The sequence below is a fragment of the Cyprinus carpio genome, chromosome A4 (assembly GCF_018340385.1).
Source record: "Cyprinus carpio isolate SPL01 chromosome A4, ASM1834038v1, whole genome shotgun sequence".
In the NCBI taxonomy this organism is placed as follows: Eukaryota; Metazoa; Chordata; class Actinopteri; order Cypriniformes; family Cyprinidae; genus Cyprinus; species Cyprinus carpio.
In genome coordinates, this window is record NC_056575.1 from 27,925,557 (window position 1) to 27,946,705 (window position 21,149).

General features: G+C 39.0%; 1 protein-coding gene across 1 annotated transcript; it reads left to right on the forward strand.

The window, feature by feature from the left end:
• Positions 1-5,405: 5,405 nt before the first annotated feature.
• Positions 5,406-20,764, forward strand: LOC122141677 (polyunsaturated fatty acid 5-lipoxygenase-like). The gene is made up of 8 exons (XM_042749617.1): positions 5,406-5,487; positions 5,584-5,662; positions 14,938-15,057; positions 15,204-15,313; positions 15,467-15,639; positions 15,814-15,945; positions 16,071-16,289; positions 20,647-20,764. Exons 4-8 carry the CDS (start codon positions 15,226-15,228, stop codon positions 20,755-20,757), a joined length of 723 nt encoding a protein of 240 aa, XP_042605551.1. The 5' UTR covers positions 5,406-5,487; positions 5,584-5,662; positions 14,938-15,057; positions 15,204-15,225; the 3' UTR covers positions 20,758-20,764.
• Positions 20,765-21,149: the final 385 nt, after the last annotated feature.

Below are 21,149 nucleotides of genomic sequence, written 5' to 3' on the forward strand. Positions count from 1 at the left end.
ATAACTGTTTAAATGTTTGTACAGCTAGAAAATTGCCAGAAAAAGAAAAAAAAAAAAAACCTGCAACATAGCCTTCGCTTACCATTGATGTGGTAGGAACAGTGTAGATTTATTTTGTACATTAGCATTTTAGAAAGTATTTGACTTTTTATTTAATAAATCATCAAGTAAGCTTCATGAACAATTTACACAAAAAAATGAGACTGTCAACTGTGAATGGCCCAGAGTGCCTGACTTTGATCTCAAGTCCTTGTCACCATACAGAACCACATAGGTTAGTTAAAATGTGCGTTGTGTTTCATGGTTAAAATGTTGGTGTGTTTATTTTGTGAAGTTTTTATTTTGAAGTCTTTTTTTTTTTTTTTTTTTTTTTTTAGATCTTACGCCATTCCTGTCCTTAAAGAAGTTTGAAACACTTGTATTGTCCCTTCAGAATTGGGCACCACAGCGTTTTATCTTCACGCATAGTGAAGAAAAGCTTAGATCTGTTCATATAGCTGTGTGTTTTAAAAAAATGCTGATGGAGAAAAGAGTTAAACATTCCTTGATCTCTGTTGTTTTTTTATGAGAGTTCTTATATAATTCTGATGCTTGTGATTATTGTTTTACTCACATGTGTGTTTTGTATTGTTGTGTCCATTTAAATGCCTTGTGTAGCACTCTAATTCAGCTTGGGTTGGTTTAAGTATACTATATAAAATAAACATTGTATTGTATTATATATGTATGCTTTTTTTCTTTCAAGCACCCAAAAAGAAGCTGACCTACAAAGTGTTGTATATATATACTGGTGGTGATGTAATAAGAACTCTTTCCTGATAGGCATAGACTCAAACAATGAGAGCGATATAATAAAGCCGAAGTGACTTGAAGTGGAGGAAGTAAGAACTTAATTATTTTAATACAGTTTTATAAATATGTGACCCGTGCAGTAAAAATTAGTGTGAATGGTACGCAGTCTGTTTTTTGCCCGGAAGCTACAGGCCAAAGTCAAAAATGTAGGTTTAAGAATTAGGTTGAGGGTTTTTCACAAAAGGTTTGTTGAACAAGCCCTGATCTAGTGATCCCAATGCTCCAAATAGCAAATAAAGCATCTAAGATTAATGTTGTAGCTTTCTCCAGTAGTAGTTTTCTCCTTTACGTTTTCGTCATGGGTATATTAAAATATATCCGGAATATTCTTGTTGGCGCACATATGTTTGTTTCATCAAAAGTGCTGAAAAATGAAAGTTACAATTTCCTCTGGTCTCCCCCAATAACATTTTATTATTCACTTTAGGTGTTTTCAAAATTATCAGCCAGTATACATGAATAATGGTGGTGTTCTGTTGATTTGTGCTACTGCGTCAGATTTTGCAATCTTCCACTTAAACAGTATATACTCACAATGCAACCAAATACAGCTGTCAAGACCAACAACAATGCAAACTAAATACACAAGCGCGCTGCTCAGACTCACACTGACAGGTAGGACATACAATCATTGCAAGTGGACTGAATGAAATGATTGGACAAACTTTATCCAGTCCTATGCCTTCCACAGAACACTTATAATATAAATTAATTTACCAGTTTTTCATTAAGGACTACTCTCAGAATGCTGAGAAGAGAATTTGAAACCAGTATAACAAAATGTTTCTGGGATCAAATCACCTACACAACCTTCCTTTTTAATGTCTGGTTTAAGACATGCTCTTTTTTGGGCATTAAATAATGGCACAATTTCCAGTAAATTGACAAGCTGAAATATTGGTAAATCATGTTGCATAATTCCTTTTTTAAATACTCTAGGAAACTACTACCAATGCATATGTACAGTAAAGATCAGCCACTACTTTTTCAGCATTAATTTTTCTGTAAATCCTGACAGTAGTTTTTAGCACAAAAAAAGCTGTGGTTTTGCAACTTCCACGAGATTGATAGCAAAATCTGACCCATAGTCACCAAACTCTGTATATGTTCTTCTCACTGAGCTGGAGGACTTTCTCAATTTATAGTCATAAGCGCCAACCAACAGGAAGAGATGGCTATTTTGGTTTGAAATGGACTTAAAAATGATCAGGTACTCCTCCTATGTGATTCCGCGTAATCTCTACAAATATGATGGCAAAGTAGCAAGTGTCTATTATCTATTATCTAGGGGTCATATGACATTGCTGAAAAGAACATTATTTGGTGTATTTGGTGTAATTTTATGTGTTTTATGGTATTTCAGGTTAAAAAAACACATTATTTTCCAAATAATTTACATTATTGTTGTTCCTCAATCCCTGCCTTTCTGAAATGCATCGATTTTTACAAAAGCTCATCGGTCTGTAAATGCCAGCATTGTATGTTGATTGGTCCAGCTATCCAGTTACATTGTCATTGGCTACAATACCTCAAAGCGTGTGATGAAAATGTTACGCCCCTTACCATACTGTGATGCAAAACCAATAAACCCCAATAAACCCCCATTACAAACAAGGCATTTGTTGCATCCAGTGGGGACGTATGTAATTACTGATTATACTGATACTGACTTATACAGTCTTTTTATGCGTTGCGTATTGCGCTGAATAAACATAAAACTGTGTTTGTGTTTGTGGTAAGGGTAAAGATAAAGAACTTGTATTTCTATTAATATTCGAGTTTTGAGCAGTGTAGTGGAAAATTCTTTAAATATAAAAAAATTTACTTACAGGCTGTGAGTCAGAAGTGCCAAACTGTCCTTGCAAAGTTGGAATTGCCCCCCTTTTTTTAATGAAACAATCTTTGTGCCACAGACACATTGTAGGCTACTGGTTCAGGAAACAGTCCTCATCCTCCATAAAATGAGCTAAACACATCGGAATATTTGGGTTGAACTGTTCTGGAACAGTGTTGTAAATTCAACTTAACCACTGATTACTAGCTGTGTCCTCTTTTGGAAGGCCAAACAAAGTAGTTTCGCTTTCATAATGACACACACAGCATCTCCACAACAGGGCAGCTGCAGCAACAGAGAGAATAAAAGTTACACCTTCTTTATTTGTGAGAACATTTGGGTGGCATTATGGAAATCTTCTCACTTTGTGACATAGAGATGTGGGAGCATGTTAGATGAGCCGTTTTAGGGGGGTGTGGTTGACTCTTAACTTTTATAAAGAATATCTCTTTGGATTTGAGACTTAAGTCTTTGCAACTTTACAGATCATAGCTTGTAACACTCCAAAGAGAAAGGATTGTTGGAATTCGAATAGTATGACCCCTTTAAAATAAATAAATAAACAAACAAACACTAATTTCAATATAAAATAATACAAATAATGTTAACACTTTAGTTTATGGTCCAGTTCTCTTAACTAGTTGCTTTTTTCTACTAATATCCACTAGATCAACATGCATATTAGTAGGGTATTGGCTGTTTATTAGTACTTATATTAATGCTTTATTCTGCATGACCATATTTTACATCCCTTAATCCCACCTCATGCTTAAACATAACAGCCACCTATTAATAAGCAGTTACTTGAATTTAATTGAGGCAAAAGTCATAGTTAAAGGAAAGGACGTGACGTGTGGCCAAGTATGGTGTCCCATACATGGAATTTGTGCTCTGAATTTAACCCATCCAAGTGCCTACACACACACAGCAGTGGGTAATGAACAACACACAGACACACACACACACACACACACACACACACTCGGAGCAGTGGGCAGCAAAAGCTGCAGCGCCCGGGGAGCAGTTGTTGGTTTGATGCCTTGCTCAAGGGTCTCACCTCAGTCATGGTATTGAGGGTGAAAGAGACCACTGGATAGTCACTCCCCCATCTACAATCCCTGCCAGACCTTAGACTCGAACTTGCGACCTTCTGGTTATTAGTCAACTCTCTATCCATTACGCCCCATTCCCACGGGCGTCGGCGTCAACGACTCTAGTGTACTTTGAATGGAGTGACATCAGCGTTAGCGATATGAATTATGGGTCCGTCGTGCCACGTTGGGTCCATTGCTCGCAGCAGAAATTGGAAACTTTTCAGAAAGTGCCAGCGTAGGCGTCCTCAATCAGATCACCTTATGCAAATACCCTAGCACAGACACTAGCCAATCCGTTCATGCAACACCAGAAAACTAATGTGATTGGCTGTCACTATGATGGTCATGAAACGCCCTCCTTCAAGCGTTAATGCTTTGTGAATGGGCCGTTAGGCCATGACTGCCCAAAGTTAATAGGTAATAGTTTTACCCCTAAAGCCAAGTTTTTTTGAGGTGCCTGGACCACTTGTACTTTTCTTTGGTTTCTTAAACCCCTTAACGTACCCCCCATTTTTAAAAATAGGCATTAAGTGCACTATCCCAAACTTAAATTGTGGTATTTTATGAACACTTCAAATATATCTGGGACAAGTTGGTCTCTTTTAAAAGACGAAATTAGCAGATTTTGGCAAAAATGGATGTTTTCAAAAAATTGAAAGTTATCAAAAAGTTGATAGAAGTGTTAAATGTACTGTACATAAATAAGCGGATAATTTGTAATGTTACTTTATTTATATGAAATATTTAACATACCATGTTTTATACTCTAAAAATGGATATTAAAATGAACCAGCCTTGTATCCTAACTACGTTATGTTCCAAATTTGAAGTTGATATGAAAAAAAAAAAATTGAGGTTCCTGTGAGATTTTATTTAGGGCGTCATACCACAAACAGGCCACTGGAGCCATCCTCAAAACTCCTTTGAATTTTTGTTTAATGAAGTTTTCCCTAGATTTCTCTGTCAATTTTACTTCAATACTCAAATAACCACCAAATATGGAATCCTGAGACTCAGACCTTTCCAATGATATGTTTGTTGGCAAGATTACTTGATAAAAGTTTTGATTCTAAAAGACCATAATGCTTTTGTAAATGACACTTGACATGCCCACTAAGGGGGAGGGAGACCGCCATAAGATTTTTAAAGTACCATTTCCATGGTAAGGCAATTATCCTGATTTCAAAAATGGTTTTCACAAGATGAAACTTGGGCTTCTAAGCTTTCAAATGATATATAATTTATGATGATTGCTAAAAGATTTTATAGAGGAAAAGGGAAAAGGAAAAAAAGAGCGCCAAGCGTCCCACAGGTGGGACGGTGACAGTTAAGTGGCTAAAACATTCTAGGAGTCAACATCAAGTGCCATCATTTTAAACCGGATCCTGAATTTTAAGTTTAGCTTAGGTCTAATGTTACATTTAAAAAAAAAAATGTTTACATTTCTCCATTCTGCGTCATATAACATATGTCTAATATAATAATATGTCTAACATGCTGTTACAGGGAGATCATTGTTGACATCTCTGTGACAAAGGACCTTGGAGACATTGTCCAGGTGAAACTTGGATTTTTATGGACAATGGACAGTTCTAAGTGGTTTTTTGTAAGAAGATTCAGAGTGAAAAACACCCTCTGGAAAGTTCTTTGAGTTTCCCTGTTACCGCTGGATAAAAGATAGTGAATTGATTATCAGAGAGGGCAGTGGTATGTTCAGACTCATTTTGTTCATTATCCAGTTTATTTAGTTTGTGCACTAATGTTTTTTGTTTTTTTAATGTATTTCTTTGTGCGTTCACTTAGCTCGACTGCCTCAGGATGAAACTGAATGGCTTCAAGAGCAAAGACAAAAGGAACTGAAATCTAGAAGGAAAATATTCAGGTTTGATGAAACAGTCTTGCATAATATTAATTTGTTGCAGTTTTTTCCTTTACTTACCCCATAGATACAGTCCAGTGTGTTTGGACACACAAATATACAAATATTGTAAATATTTGTAAATATTTATATTATAAATATTCGTTTTGAGTTTGTGAGCATTATGATGTTATACTGCTCAAGCCCCTTCCACGACTCCTGACTGACAGCCGTATAAACATAGAACTGCTCAAGCCCCGCCCAGGGGTGTGATTCTTTCCGGAAAAAATCCGGAAATCTGGCTTTTCCGACCTGAAAATGATGCTCTCGTAAATCATGCAAAAAAAGTGGGTGGGGGGGGGGGGGGAACGGTGGCGGTTGCAATGGGTCGGGTATTGGTAAACATAATGACCCCTCACCGCTGTCAATGTTTTTTGTGCCTCTGATGTCGTCATGTCACTCCGCAAGTAGTCCAATCATTTGTCCGATTGAAGTTCAAAGTAGGTCGCGCACCGTTATGAATGCGCAACACACCCAAGCATCTACTCACGTGAACCGCCTTCAGACTGACGGAAGACAATGAACACGGATGAATCAGGTAATCAAATCCAATATATAGTCTTTCATTTTTATATGCAGTCTAGTAAATTTTAACCAATCTATTGATCATTTTTGTCATGATTCCATAACATTAATGTTAAACGATTCTGGGCAAAGTAACGCCATCCCAGCTAGCAAAAAATATCCGCATGGCTTCTTTTTGCCGCCGGCCCTAAGCTGTCGGCTATAGGTGCGTCTCGCTGGCGGGGATGAAACGTTTGCCGCCGAATACGTGCACTGTCCCCATTTCTTGCGAGATGCCGACGGCGAAAAAAAAGCCGGCGGGCCGGGACTGCTTCATTTTCTTTGGCGGTTGCCTCCGTTCTAATGGACCGCGGCCGGCTGGCGGCAAGCCGCTTTGAAATACAAAGATTTCTACTAAAATCGACCAGCAGCCAAGGCTATGTTTTTAGCATGTTGGGAGTTAGATGGAAGTGGAACTGACAGCATTGTGTAACTAAGTTATTCACATACATGCAAGCGAATTATAAAATATAGCATGAAGTTAGGCCATATAATGTGAATAAAATCCCATATTATTATTACTATTATTATTATTATTATTTTTTAAAGCCATTAGGGTTTATTACTTGACTCTTTGATTCCATGATAAGGATAAGTGTTTAGGAAATGGACAATTTAAAATTACTTTGAAAAACTCTGAATGCGCGATATCGATGCTAAAGACGCTAATAGCGGCGGTATATGTATAAATTATTTTTATGCACTTAGGTGAAAATTGTTTAACATTTCTTTGATTTATGCATAAATTGAAGACATGCACATAAAAAAAAAAAAAAAACCAGAAAATATTCCTTTTGTAACACCTACTTGGCCAATAAATATCTTTCTGATTCTGGTTTTAAAATAGATATTTAATTCATGGGTCGTATGAAACAAATTTAGCTGAATAAGTAAATTGATGAAGTTATCCTATTTTCACTAATGCCTGGTTGGGTTAACATCATCAGTGAACAGTGAAAGACATCTTGCAACAAATTGCTTCAAAAAGCGTCTTGGGTAGGTCTATACTTTATAATTTTTTATTAATTTGCAAACATGGTAATAGCCTATCAATAACCGGAAAATCTCTGTTTTGACCTGATCAGAAGGATAAACTAAAATCCTAATAATTCTCTCTGGTTTCACAGCTGCACTGGCAGAGTTATGAAATATGGTTTAGAAATATTTTGTCTTTTCTGCCATTCCAGGAAATGTCATTTTATGTCTTTCATTTTTTTCCAACCTCGATTTTTTTTTTTTTTTTTTTTTTTTTTTTTTTTTTGACTTTTTTACATGTATAAGGATTATATTAACTTTGCACAATTGCGACCTGTACAAAGGTGTTTAAGACAGTGTGTCCTTAAAAAAAAATCTAAACACCATTATTAAATGTTAGAAATGTATAGGTTGTTTCACCATTGCTGTTGTGTTCAGGATTGGAATTTTTTTTTGGGCGGAGAGCTAAAACGGATGGCTCGATGACGCACTGGAGGCCACTGAGCTCCTGGCCCTCCCCAAACAACATAACTAGAGCACACATTCGCATCAGTTCGCCGCTCAATCGCGAGTTTCTGTGTACTACCATCCGCGTTTAAGTAAGTACAATGTTTCCATTAACGTCGCAATATTATGTTTACATTGTTTTGAGTTTATCTTTGTAAAATCTGTAGTCCATCTTTGTTCTTGCCTTACTAGTCAAGCTAAAGTAAGGCTAAAGTAAAGTTAGCCTTGTTTACAAAGTTGCCGCTATGTTACAATTAACTTTCTGTAATAGCCTACTTTGTTTCTTCCAGGCGTGAGTTTTTCTTTTCTTCTAAGATACGTATGTTTATACGAATGTGAGTGTACGTATGTGTTGTTTTAAGTTAGTTTTGGTCAGTCGAATTATATAACTACGTAAACAGTTACTGTATGGACAATTATGCCGCCGCCCATGTGGTAATGGTGGTTCCAGCAGTAGGTAGCAAAAAATCTACGACAAGACTGAATCAGTATAAACTTGTGGTGTTTTCTAACTAAACCGATTGATGATACCAGTAACGTTAGGTTGTTTTCATTTGTTTGTTCCGACACGCACGCTGCTAGTCTAGTTCAGAGTGTTAGCTACCACATGCTGTTTCACCTTTTTTACACTGTTCAAGTTGAATGTTTGAAAATGTGGTCTAGCTTCTGTACGTAGCAAAAGCTTTACATCTAGTGTTTTTCTTACAAAACTAACGTTGTATATAGGTTGTTTAATGATTTTGTTTGTCGCTGAACAAGTAGCTGCTATTTGTCCAGTAGCTAGAGTGGCTAGCAATTGTTTAGCTAACACATGCTGTTTGCCTTTGTTACAGTAACTTAAGTAAGATAAGGAATCCTTTAATCATAATCTGTTTTTCATTAGACACACTTGACTGGTTACTCGCCGCAGCAGTTTTGGATGAAAGGTGACGAGGTGTATTGTACATTCCATTAGCATTGCACAGTTCAATTAAAAGTTTCATTACTGAATATGCAATACTCTGCACTGAAGTTAAAGCTGTTATGTTTGCTCTGCCAGCTCGTCAAGTACTAAGCTTTACACCCCCAGCAGCAAATTTACCTGGCAGCATATGGGTGGAAAACGCTGGAGGTATGTAATATGTTGCGCTAAACTAAGTGTTCCATTTTAAGTCCAATTCATTAAATGTATGCAATAACGTTAAACATATTTTTACGTCAATGATTATCAATAGGAGAAAGTCATCGCTCTGTAATTGGCCCCTTGGACTCCCCTGGCATCTCGTGTACAGCATGAAGTTTTCAGCTATGAAGGTACTATTTTAGGCCTATGTCTTAGTGTCCAGTGTTTTAAAAGTATTGAAAAATAGTGGCCTTTAGGTGTTTTTTTTGTTGTGTTGTTTTTTAATGTAGATTTCCAGAGACTCCAGAATGACATGAAAAAAACAAGCCGTGATGGATGAGAACCAAGCTCCTTAGGGAGGAGAACCAAGCTCTGAAAGGAAGGAAACAGCTCTGAGGGGGCACGAGCAGGTAAGAAAAGAACATGCACAAAAAAGTCAAACTTAGGAAAGAGTACGTGATGATGTACAAATTACCATATGCCCTTTCATTTTGTAGCTTCGGATGACAGCGGCTCACTTCAAGAGCAGGTGAAGCAAGTTGGGACAATGTTGAAGACGTTTTGCTCGCACTGGCAATCAGGTACAACTTGCAAACAACACCTGTGGTTGTTGGTTTAATTCCCACTGGGGCCAGCTATACATGTAGTAGACCCCTAGATATAAAATGTCATAGTTTAGTAGTTGAGGGACCAGGACTGACTATTATTTTTTATTTAACCCCTGTAGGTGCAGATCAGACCTTAATGCTGCAGCGTCTTGGAGAGTTTGGCGATGTTGTGCAAAGCATGGACAACAAAATGGACACTATGCTGCAAAACATTTTCAGTGCCAAAGGAAGATTTTGGCGTTGCTTGACAACAGTTTGAGGCAGGATAAAGAGCTCCAGAACGATTTGTAAGTGTGCTGATTTTGTTTATAACTCCATAGGGTAATGTAAAAAGTAGAATTAAGATTGTACACTGCATATTCTACAGTCTGAATCCACAGCCTGTCACACTTTATATTTATGTATGATAAGCTTCAGAGAAATGTAATTGTAACTCTTTTTTTGGATTTTCAGCTTCGGTTTTTGGCAATCAAATGTGGGAGGGACCTAAAGACAACCATCTGGCGGATGCTTCAGAGTATCTTCTCTAATCACCTTTCCATCAATACAACCTGGACTGGAGTTGGGGATAAAGCATGTTTTAGAGACATGTTCCTGAAGACCATTGTTCAAAGTAAGTTGGATGTAAAAAAAAAAAAAAAAAAAAAAAGTTTAGTAGATGTGTATGGCATTATGCCATTCAAATGGAATGACAGATCTGTATTTTCTACAGGAGCCATCCGGAAGAACTCGGCAACACAGGATGCCACTGATTAAGCCGGCCAGGTTAACGTTACGCGTTACCTGAAAGGAGCATCTGACCGTGAAGGCGGAAAAAGGCGCCGCACAGCTGAGAGGGACCCACAGCCGACCCCTTAAACCTAGGCTGACTACTGACACCCCAGCATCACTGACAACTGGAACCCTTTCTTTATCCTACAGTCAGTAACATCAAGATCCCTAAAGAAGCCAGAAGTGTCAGACTGCACTCCCCAATCCACACTGTTCACTGTGGATATTATCATAGTGCTTAACTCTTATTATATTGTTAAATATAGCTTGTAAATCCTTGTGCCACAGGTCAGCATTGCAGTTATATCTGTTCTACTACTTTTTTTACCTCAGTATTTTTATATATAGTGTGAAGATGTTTATCACAGATACAAGAGACATCTTGTACCCCAGGTCAGCAATGCCAATATAATGGTCTATTCTACTCCAGAGCTTTATTCTAAATTATTACCACTTATCTTATTGTTAGAAATGGCTTGTAAATGTGATGTTATACCTTCTTCATTTTTTTGGTGTCCTGCACATTCTTTGGTACCAGTAAAAAAAAATATACAAAATCATTACTTATGTTTACTGGTAATTCTTTTCATCCCAAGCTGACCCCTCTTTATATTATTAACAATTATTGTAAGTGTTATAATTTGCTTGTAAGCTAAGGCTGTTTTTTTTTTTTAACAATTTAATTGGAAACCTGCATGTTCTTTTGTGTGTGTGTATATTTTTTTTCTCTTTTTTTCTGTTATTTATATTTCAGGGATCTGACATCATGTTTCAATGACAGTTACTGTACTTTGAAATGTGGAATTAAAACGTCAAATGGAAAGTTGTCTGGTTTTGATCAATCATTATTCTTGATAAACTGCATGATTTTTTATATATATATATATATATATATATATATATATTATATATATATATAAGCGGCGGACCGATCGCTCGAAATAGCGTTTGCCTCCGACGGGGCCGCGGAAGGGTTGCCTTTGATATAACGGCGGCGGCGGGACGCGGTTGGCCCGCGGGGCCGGCCGCGGAACGAAGGCGGTAGGAAGGTGGCTGCCGCTTCTAAAAAGCGGTTGCCGCCGGCGGTGCACCGTCAAACGTGTTTGCGATTACGCCATTCTGACGCTTCTACTGCCGCTGGAGCGCCGCCGGTGGTCCGCCGACTCATTGCTATCTGGGGTGTTGGTTATTGCTTACTTCTAGCTAGAAAGCTTAGCAGCTTCTACAAGGCTCGAAATTGCCAACATTTTCGTCGCATATGCTCCTGAAATTTAATCTGTGCGACCTAAAAATATATTTGGGAGTAACGTTATGTGCGGAGCATATGAGCATATCTGTCCACTAATGACACGTCCGATTTGCGAACTAATGACTCCTTTGAACCGATTCACTTTAATGAATGCTTAAAACTGATCTGGGTCGAGTTTCCTGATAACAATGTATATGGAGTCAAAATAATGCCGTATATATATGCAAAAAAATAAACTTTTGAGGAAGTATTGAGGAAAATAATTTTGCTTTTTGCAAACAAAAATAAAGAATTGCAAAACCTAAATGAAACCGCGTGAAAGCAATTATTTTGCAATACATATTTTCCATGGACATATCTATTATTTTATTTGCAACGCTGCTTTTATTTTGCGTGTCAGTCTAGTTTGAGCTTGCGCTGCCGTTTTTCCTTTGCGCTTCATTTTTCTGCACTTCTCGCTTTGTGGCGCTGTTTTGACGTGGGGGTGGAGTCAAGGGGCAGGGGCATGTACAACATGCCTCCCTGGAAGTGACGTCATCGGCCCGAGACACAGCTCACTGATCCAGGTACTGTCATGATGAGCAGAGGCATGCGGGTGGATCGTTTCCTTTTATTCACTAGCATTAAAACATGCATGCTTTCGTTTTATTAACAAATTTATATGTGTATTAGCAGTATTTGCTCAAGTTAAAGAAGTTGTTACCATGAACATCTGCTGTTTATTTCTCTCATTGTGCACACTTTTATAGCATTAAAATATGTATTGCTTTATTTGGTTAACTGCATGTGTATTAACAGTGTTTGTTTAAAATCTCTTAACCTGTGGGAGGACACCAGCGCACAGAAGCGTTCTTTGTTCACATTAGTTCAGAGTTACTGCTAGTTGTAACGATGTAGCCATGAACGGCTCAAATAGTTCCTGTATCAAATGAAGGCCCGACTTCTGAAATACGAGATGTGCTGTGATTGGTTAGCTGGCTCAGTGTGTGTTGTGATTGGCAGCACTCGGCGCCTGGTCGGGAAATGTCCTGCCTCTCAGCATAACTGCCTGCTGCAAGCTTCAGTTTAAATATTGCCTCAAAATAAAAGCAATTTGAGCGCAATTTAAACCCGGATGATTGTAACCACTCTAAGCTCATCTGTCTTGGGAACACTAGAACGTCTCTGACATAGTGATAACACTGGTTGTCTTCTCTAGTGCAGCTCAACCAGGTCTCGTCCCATTTGTCGATCTTTGTGATATCACAAATCCCGGAAAATATGCTTTATAGTTTTTGAAAAGTGATTTCTGTTAAATAAAATGTCTTTTTGAATTGGACTTTGAGCTTTGTAACTTTGCAGATATTTTTATGCTCAAACAGCAACATTACAGACAAATGAAAAAGAATAATAGCACCCTTTAAAGCTTTTATTCTTTTTCATAAACCATACCTGAGCACAGCCTAAATAAGGCTTTCTTCTCTGTAAACATAAAACTAATATATATATATATATATATGCTTTCAGCTATTAGTTTATCTCATAAACATTGATTTATTAACATCTACATCTTTGCCATTTTAAATGCCATTTGTTGAGATATAATTTCTCCTGCTAAATGGCTCCTTAGTTGCCATGCATCAGACCATTATTTGAGGTACACAATGGTGCATTAGGCTTAGGCAATAAGATTTCCATTCATGTCAATGGAAGTACAAAACTTGACCCAGACATTGACCTGGATCTTTTGCCCGACCCTATTTTGCTGATTTTGATACATTCCTGGTTCAACATATTTTGTTGATCCTGGAAAAACATTCTAGTTTCTTTAGAAAGTTTTATTCTTAACCATATCCCTACCCCTTAACCTACCCTTAACCATAATTTATCCCTAAAATCATAGGAAATGATAGATCAATGACACTGATGCACAAGAACCAAACCCTGACTGCAAGCCTAAACTTCATATTAATTGTTGAGCTTGTGCTTTAAATCTGATTGGCTGATATGAATGTTGTTCCATTACCAACAAAGATGTTGACTCAGGAAAACATTGCACTTGGCAATGTATCGCCTTATTGTTTCCATGGGGACACGTCATGCTTGTCATGTTATACAATGCAGCCACAATAGCTCTGTATGACACATGAATCGCTTTTATTTCATTTTTTTTTCTTTTTAATTCAGAATATTCAAAAACATGCTCACTATATTATGAAATATCTGATATTCTGATTCTGAAATATGTGCAAGTAATTGTATTTGGTAGTTTAAACACTTTTATAATGAACATATTAGTTGATCTATACTGGGTGATGGGTGCAGCCATGTTAGTTCATGTTACAACACGCAAATTATGTCAAAATAATATGACAAGCACTTGTTGCATCCATCTGGCTCCATGCCAGCCAGAGAGTGAAAGCAGAATTCAGCAGGGTTAAGATTCCAAAACTAAAATGTATGTTGCTTAACGGAAAATAACTTGCATGGATAAATCTTAAATTATGTCAGTGCCATTGTTTCGTCTCAAGATTCACCCCAGTAATGATTTTTATAAGGCATTTTTATGAAAGTGACTTGAACATACTGATTGACCTAAGGCTTAGTATTGGCTTAAGCTGAGCCCTGTCTGTGAAACCGGGCCGACATTTTCTTGTTTTATTGACTCTTTGGGCCTATTTACACCTGGTCACTTCATGTCATTTTATTGAATGGACAGCTATCTGTTTTACTAAATCATTTTATTTACACTTGGGCACATAAGTCTCCACAAAACAGATATCTGCATCTGGTTGCATATATATACAGTCTTCAATTCACTCGCTTTATACAGATTTAATGGAGCTTATGCAACCTGATGCATCAGATATGAGCTGCACTTTATTGATCATCAGCTAATTTTAAAAATCAAAGACCGCAATAGAAGAGAGAAGCATTGGCACTTAAGATAATTTAGTCTCACCTCTTCAAATGAACTGAGTTGAGGATCTGCAATTTACCTTCAGTTTAATTTGTGGCAGTTTGCGTGTCAGCTGATGAAGAAACACTCAGCTACTCTGCATGCTATACGTGTTGCAGTAGCACTGTCATATCTAAAACGCACTCTCACACATTTATTTTTAAAATTTTTGGGAGGAGTAAAACTTACATATATGGTTTCAACAACCCAAAGCATTTAGATTTGTCCGGTGTTTGCCTGGAATGGATCCCAGACCAACTCCTTAAGTGGTTTGTGTAATCAGATTTAAATCTGTATCGTATTTTATGATCAGATAGCTCTCTGATCAGAGAAAATCCTTGAAGTGAACAGGTGTAAACAGGTCCATTGCAATTTGTATGTTAAAGGAAAAAATGCAAGACAAACAATAAGCATCATATTTAAAAATGTATATTTAAAAAAAAAAAAAAAAAAAAAAAAATTACACTTTAAATGTTGTTCTTGGTGTAATTGTAAAAGTAAGTGTTGTCATTTTTCATCTTTAAGATGGAATCAGTGGTGCCCGGGCTTCCCTAAAAACATGGATAGTGAACAGAATGCTCTTCATCCAGATATTCAGTTTGACAAAGAAAAACATTCACAATTTACTTGGAATTCAATTTAAGTGTAAGTCTGGGGAATGTGTCATGGCCACAGTCCTTGTTTATTTGATAATGAATTTTTCCTCACTTTTCAAGAGTGATTCAGAACAAATACAGTACCATGCAAATAGTGTTCATGCCTATAATTGTACTCTATGCATTCTGTTTCAGGTTTATCAAAAACATCTTGGACATGTCTAAAGGGTACATTCAGCCCTGGGAAGATATAGACCATTTTGAACAGATATTGACACGTTATTGCCTCGATAACACTCTACTAGGTTTGAAGTATTTCTTTGTCAAGAATGTTTGTTGTTATTTTAGTTTGTTTTTTGTTATATATTCATACACAATTGTTGTGGGAAGCTAAACACTTTTTCACACCTGTAAACCTTTGACAGTTAACTCAATTTTCTTTTTTGAAAACTGAACAGAGAACGTGATCCAAGACTGGAATACGGATTACATGTTTGGCTATCAGTTTTTGAATGGCTGCAATCCTGTTATGATCAGCAAGTGTGTGGAACTTCCAGACAACTTTCCAGTCACACATGAGATGGTGGAGGGCTCTCTGCAGAGAGGTCTTACGCTAGAAGAGGAATTAAAGGTCAGAAACATGAACACGTAATTCATTTATCAAAGCCAAAACTTGTTTGACGTATTGTGACATGCTTCACATACTTTAGTAAATAACTTAGATCAATGTTATTTTAACCTGCAAATCATTTGTTCCAAACTACAGTATACACCAGTACACTAAATAAAATCTCCGCGTTTACAGGCAGGAAACATCTACATAGCAAATTATAAAATCTTGGATGGATTGCAAGCCAAAAAGTCAAGCTATTTGACTGCACCCATCTGTCTACTGTACAACAATAGACTGAACCAAATTGTGCCAATTGCCATTAAGGTGTGTGTCGCAAAAAAGAATCAGTGTCAACTGAAAATCTAAATTACCTTAAAAAAATTTAAGTGCTTTTGCTGTGAATTTACTCATTGTAATTTACTCATTGTTTGACCAAAATGTCTGCTTAGTTGACACAGCAAATTCAAAAACCAGAGGAAAACAACCCCATCCCAATCTTTCTCCCAAGCGATAATGAATACGACTGGATGCTTGCCAAGATGTGGGTAAAATCTGCTGATTTTAATGTACACCAGCTGGTCACACACCTTCTCAAGACACACCTGATCTTAGAGGTGTTTGAAGTAGCCCTTCACAGACAGCTCTCTGCAGTCCACCCTATATACAAGGTAATTTTTTTCCATACATGGTCATGATATTTAGATTCAGCATGAAACTGAATATCTTTGTTTCTGATATTAACCACAGTTTAATGTTTACAAATAACCTCCAGCGCATGGCATATGGTCATGACGTGGCTGAAATGTGAGTGTAATCATGGCAGTGAACTTGACAATGAACAGCAACAGCCAGCGAAGTCACTACTGGTGTAACCGCAAACAGTACACAAGCAGAGCACATCATTCAATTCTTGTCTGAAGGTGATGTGGACAAAAATGCCTGAAGTAGATCCTGCATCTTGCTGCCCTTATCAGCCAACTATGGTTACATGCATAACCTGAGAGATATTTGTCATGCTTAATATCTGGATGTGTCAGTGATTCAATATCCTGCTATGTGAAATGTGTTCTCTTGAAAATTACATCACCGATGACCTACAGCTAATGAGAGAGCAAGATACATGGAGCAGGAAGTTTGCAGAGGTGTCCTAGACCAGAATATCAGCTAAATTATTTATCTACCTCCAACTCTCTTTGCAAAACACACAATCCTTGCTCTCGCGTCTGCCCAACCATGTCCCCCTCCATAATCTTTTTTCTCTTTTTTGCTGGATTGCAAGCTTCTTGCGGACTACTATTTTTGACAACAATTCCAGTCTCACACATGATCATTTTCTTATCACTTCTTGCGTGTGTTTGGCTGTGAGGTGTAGTTTGTGGACCAGACATAGTTGTTGACGATTTTTCCTATTGTAAAATCATGCGATGTGTAACCCCCTGTCGTCAATCTGTCATGCAGTGTGCACACAGCAGGCATGCAGTGTGAAAAGAACAGTGATCTGACAGCTTTGAAAATCATGCAATGTGAACTCGGCATAAGGAAGTGGGGCCTCAGCAGAATGAAGCAGGCATGCAGTGTGAAAAGAACAAACACTCCATACATACAACAGCAGTCGAGGAGGGCTTGCAATAATAAAACTACTGCTACCTACTGTACCCACAGATGGAAGCCTCTGCAGAATAACTCTCCATAGTAAGAGGAGGCGAACCACATCCTACCTGATAGAAAATGAGCTTTGGCGAGTGAAAACCTCAGCACAACAAATCTCTAAAGTGAGAGAATGCCATAAACACTCCACCAAATACCAGCAGTTAAGGAGGCTCAATAGATCCAAGCGACTTAACCATGATAAAACCGAGCTCCAAGGGATGGAGGCATCTGCAGAATGACTCTCGAGCGAAGAGGAGGCCTGACTATATCCTTACTTATAGAAGGAGTGGGGACTTTCAGCAGAAAGACTCTCTAAAATTGTAGAGGGGACCAGAAACACACCACCCACAACAGCAGTTAAGGAGGCTCAAGAAAAGGAGTCCAAGCAACTTAACTAGAGTAAAACTGAGCTCTATAGACCAGGGCACGGCCCCAGAATTTTTTTAACCCTCTACCGGTGCTAAGGGGGGTCTAGAACGCAATAAAAAAAAGTATAGGTGCTAAGAAAAATAAATGATATTGATTGACATCAGAAGTTTACTTTTATAAAGAATTTTTTTTATTTTTTTTTTTTAATAAAAGCACCTACAGTACACACCATATACAACAGAAGTGTAGTTTTTAATTTAATATTTATATTATATATTATTATAATTCATTATTATATATGGTAGCCATCCTGGGTAAATGCTTTCTTCTCTCCATGGTTTGCCTGGACGTTGAAAGTGGCGGCATGAGAAGCAGAGAGTCATTCTGCAGGCCTCTGCAGAATGACTCTCTATAGCAAGAGGAGGCCTAACTGCATCCTACTGTTCAGACAGAGCTCCGAGAAGCAGAAGCCTAAGTAGAGAGACTCAAGTGAGAGGAGGCCAGAAATGCCTCTCCTACCAACACCTACACACAACCATCAAACAACACACCACACACACACAGTGCAGTGAGAGAGAACAAAGTCAATATTTGTGGAACTCCAGTAAGTAAGGTTGTCAAGGCTATTTTTTCACTAAAATATTGGATGAAGTGATTATTTTCTCTTTAATACATGATGCCAATGTGTTTTCCGATGAGTGCGCTATGTTAGCAATAATATCGTTACCTGCTTGACAGAAAGGGTTGCCAGGTTTTCTTTAGTGGTAATCAGGGAACCGGCTTTACTGACGAATTGCGCGTGACAATCGCATGCGATATATCACCCAGCCCTACTTCAGATTCTGCAAAAATGTGTTTTGCTTGGGAAATGGAGTTTAGTTTGAAGATGAAAGGTTGAAATGTCAAGTTAGCAACACATAGAAAGGGTAATGCTGTGCACATGTAAGGCACCCCAGTGACATGGGGAACATGACAGGACCCAGAGACCAGCCCACCATGACCCGGCCCTGCGTGGCGCAAGATGCCAGAGCCGCTGTGACAGACGAGCCATCGGATATGGAGGCAACAGTGCTGAGGATCGCCCTGGAGCTAGAGGCCCAACACGTCAGACCCGGTGCGAGGGTCAGCTATAGAGCTTGCCATTGTTCGGGGCGAGCACTATGGACAGCGCGGACGAGTGCAGAGGGAAGCTCCGCCCACTTGGGGACCGACCATGGCTAAGGTTTAGCTGAGCTCAGTGGACTGTGGTTGTGGATATATAGGCAGACATGCCCCCTCTTCTCTCACCTTCGTCTGAACTCTGTCTGCCCTGAACTGAACCTTCCAGTCCTGAAACGACCACGGATGTCATTCCCCTGTTGCGATTTGGTGTGTGTGGACGGCACACACCATCCCTGAACCCTCTACCTGTCTGGACCCCCCCCCACCCTCCCTCTCCTGCATCCTCGAACTTTTCCTGGTTTCTTCTTCAGCTCCAACCCACCACTGCTTCTTGGAAGCCCCTCACCTCACCCTCTGGCCACCATCTGTGTGGTGGGATCACCGCGGGGTCTGCCAGTCTCCATCTGCGTTGTGGTTGGAGGATCTCTTGTCTCTGCCTTCAACCTCTGAGTCCTGGACTCCGCTTCGGCCCTTCGACTCAGCAGCTCCACCATGGCTCCTAGCTCCCTCTTCTCTGCCGTGGCCCATCAGTCCACCAGCTCCCCCAGGCTACCTCATCCCTCTGATTCCTCCTTGGTCTGTCGTCGACCATCCGCCACCTTGGGACGCAACTCCTCCGGCTGTGCCTCGTCCTTTCCGTCCCCTCTGACTCTGTCAGGCTCCTCCTTCTCTCTGGTTCTACCTTGGTCCTTTGTCACTTCGGGTCCACCCTGGCCTTCCAGATCCCTGCCTCGGTCACCGGAGCCATCTGCTCCGCCTTGGCCCTCCGGATTCTCAGCATCACCCTGGCTCTTCAGCTCTCCACCTCAGGCTCCACCACCTGATCCGCCGCCATCAGCCAGCCCTTTGGAGCTTTCAGCCCTTCCTCCACCATGGCTACTCCCTCCGTCCGCTCCACCTTGGGTGCCTTCATGGCTGCGGCCTGGTTCCTCCTGCTCCCTCCTGTCTTCTCCCTGGCTCCTCCCTTCATCTGATCCGCCCTGGTCCCTTCTGCCTCCAATATAGCTTCTCCCTCTGTCTGATTCACCCTGGCTCCTCCCTCCATCGTCTCCATCCTGGACTCTGTTTGTTTGTCTTCCCTCCCGGGTGTACATCCTCCGCCAGAACCTCCTCCCCGTATTTGTCTTCCTGCCAGCCCTTTGCCATCCCGTCACCATCCCACATCCACGTGTCCTTTGTCCCCCTCCTAAGTCCCCCTCCGTCCCTCCCTTTGTCATTGCTGTGGCACAATGTTGCGCCTTCCAGGAGGAGGGTGAACTGTCAAACCCCTTTGGACTTTTGTTGTTGTTTTTATTTCCTCGTGTTCTGTGACCCAGTTTTTCTCTCATGTTTGATTGTGTCATTTAGTTCAAATATGTGTTCCTCCTGCCTGTCCATCCTGTCGTTTGCCCTATTGTGAAAGACTATTTGCATCTCACCGTAGCGTGGACAACTACTGCAGGATTTTTTCAGGATTGTTAATCTATCATTATTAAAGTGAAATTAAACAAGTGAAAAAGTATTTCATGTAATCATATTAACCTTAGTTTGTTCTATTTATATAGGTCTAAACTTACTTTGATCATTTTGTTTTTCATGCACACCTACCACATGTGAATGATTGTGAATCCTATGCTTTGTGCATGTAGAAAGCATCATTATGCATCATATGATCAATTAGGATCCAAATCCTATCATAGGATTAAAATAGCAGGATTAGAGACTTAAGTGATTGATTCCTCAGCATGACTTCCTAGTTAAAAGGAAATACTTTTCCTATTTTAGGTTATGCGTTTTTTTAAAAAAAAATAATGATTTGAATGCACAGTTTAAATTGATTTTTTTTTTTTTTGTTGCTTCTTACAGTTACTGATGCCTCATGTCCGTTTCACAATTGCAATCAACGCAGAGGCCCGTAAAAATTCTCATCAGTCAAGACTGGATCTTCATCAAGGTAGATTTAACAACCTAATTTAATATATCCCACAGATAAACCGCATCTAGATAGGATCCAAAGCAATTCTGTTCATATGTGACTATTTACATACACATGGTTTGCGTTAAAATCATAATGAATTCATTAGGACTGATATGAGTCCAAAGTAGTGTTAACGATGAAACATTAAATGAAGTTATCAGATTGATGTGCATGTTTTCACAAGATTTTAGTTTTGAATTTATCATTTGACGAGCACCACACTGCCGATATCCAGAGTTTCCTGCTCTTTGTGCAGTAATAAACTTTCACCGTAACTTTCACCTTAATTGCAGCTTAAAAGGTTTAGGTAACCCAAAAATTTAAATTAGCCCACAATACTTTACTCACCCTCAAGCATCCTAGGTGTATATGACATCTTCTTTCAGTTGAG

What these genes read in the sequence shown, in the direction of transcription:
- LOC122141677 (XM_042749617.1), top strand. Translation starts at nt 15,226, where the DNA reads ATGTCTAAAGGGTACATTCAGCCCTGGGAAGATATAGACCATTTTGAA. An exon ending in TTGTGCCAATTGCCATTAAG is followed by an intron (nt 15,946 to 16,070) that starts GTGTGTGTCGCA and finishes ATGTCTGCTTAG; the next exon opens with TTGACACAGCAAATTCAAAA. An exon ending in CAGTCCACCCTATATACAAG is followed by an intron (nt 16,290 to 20,646) that starts GTAATTTTTTTC and finishes TGCTTCTTACAG; the next exon opens with TTACTGATGCCTCATGTCCG.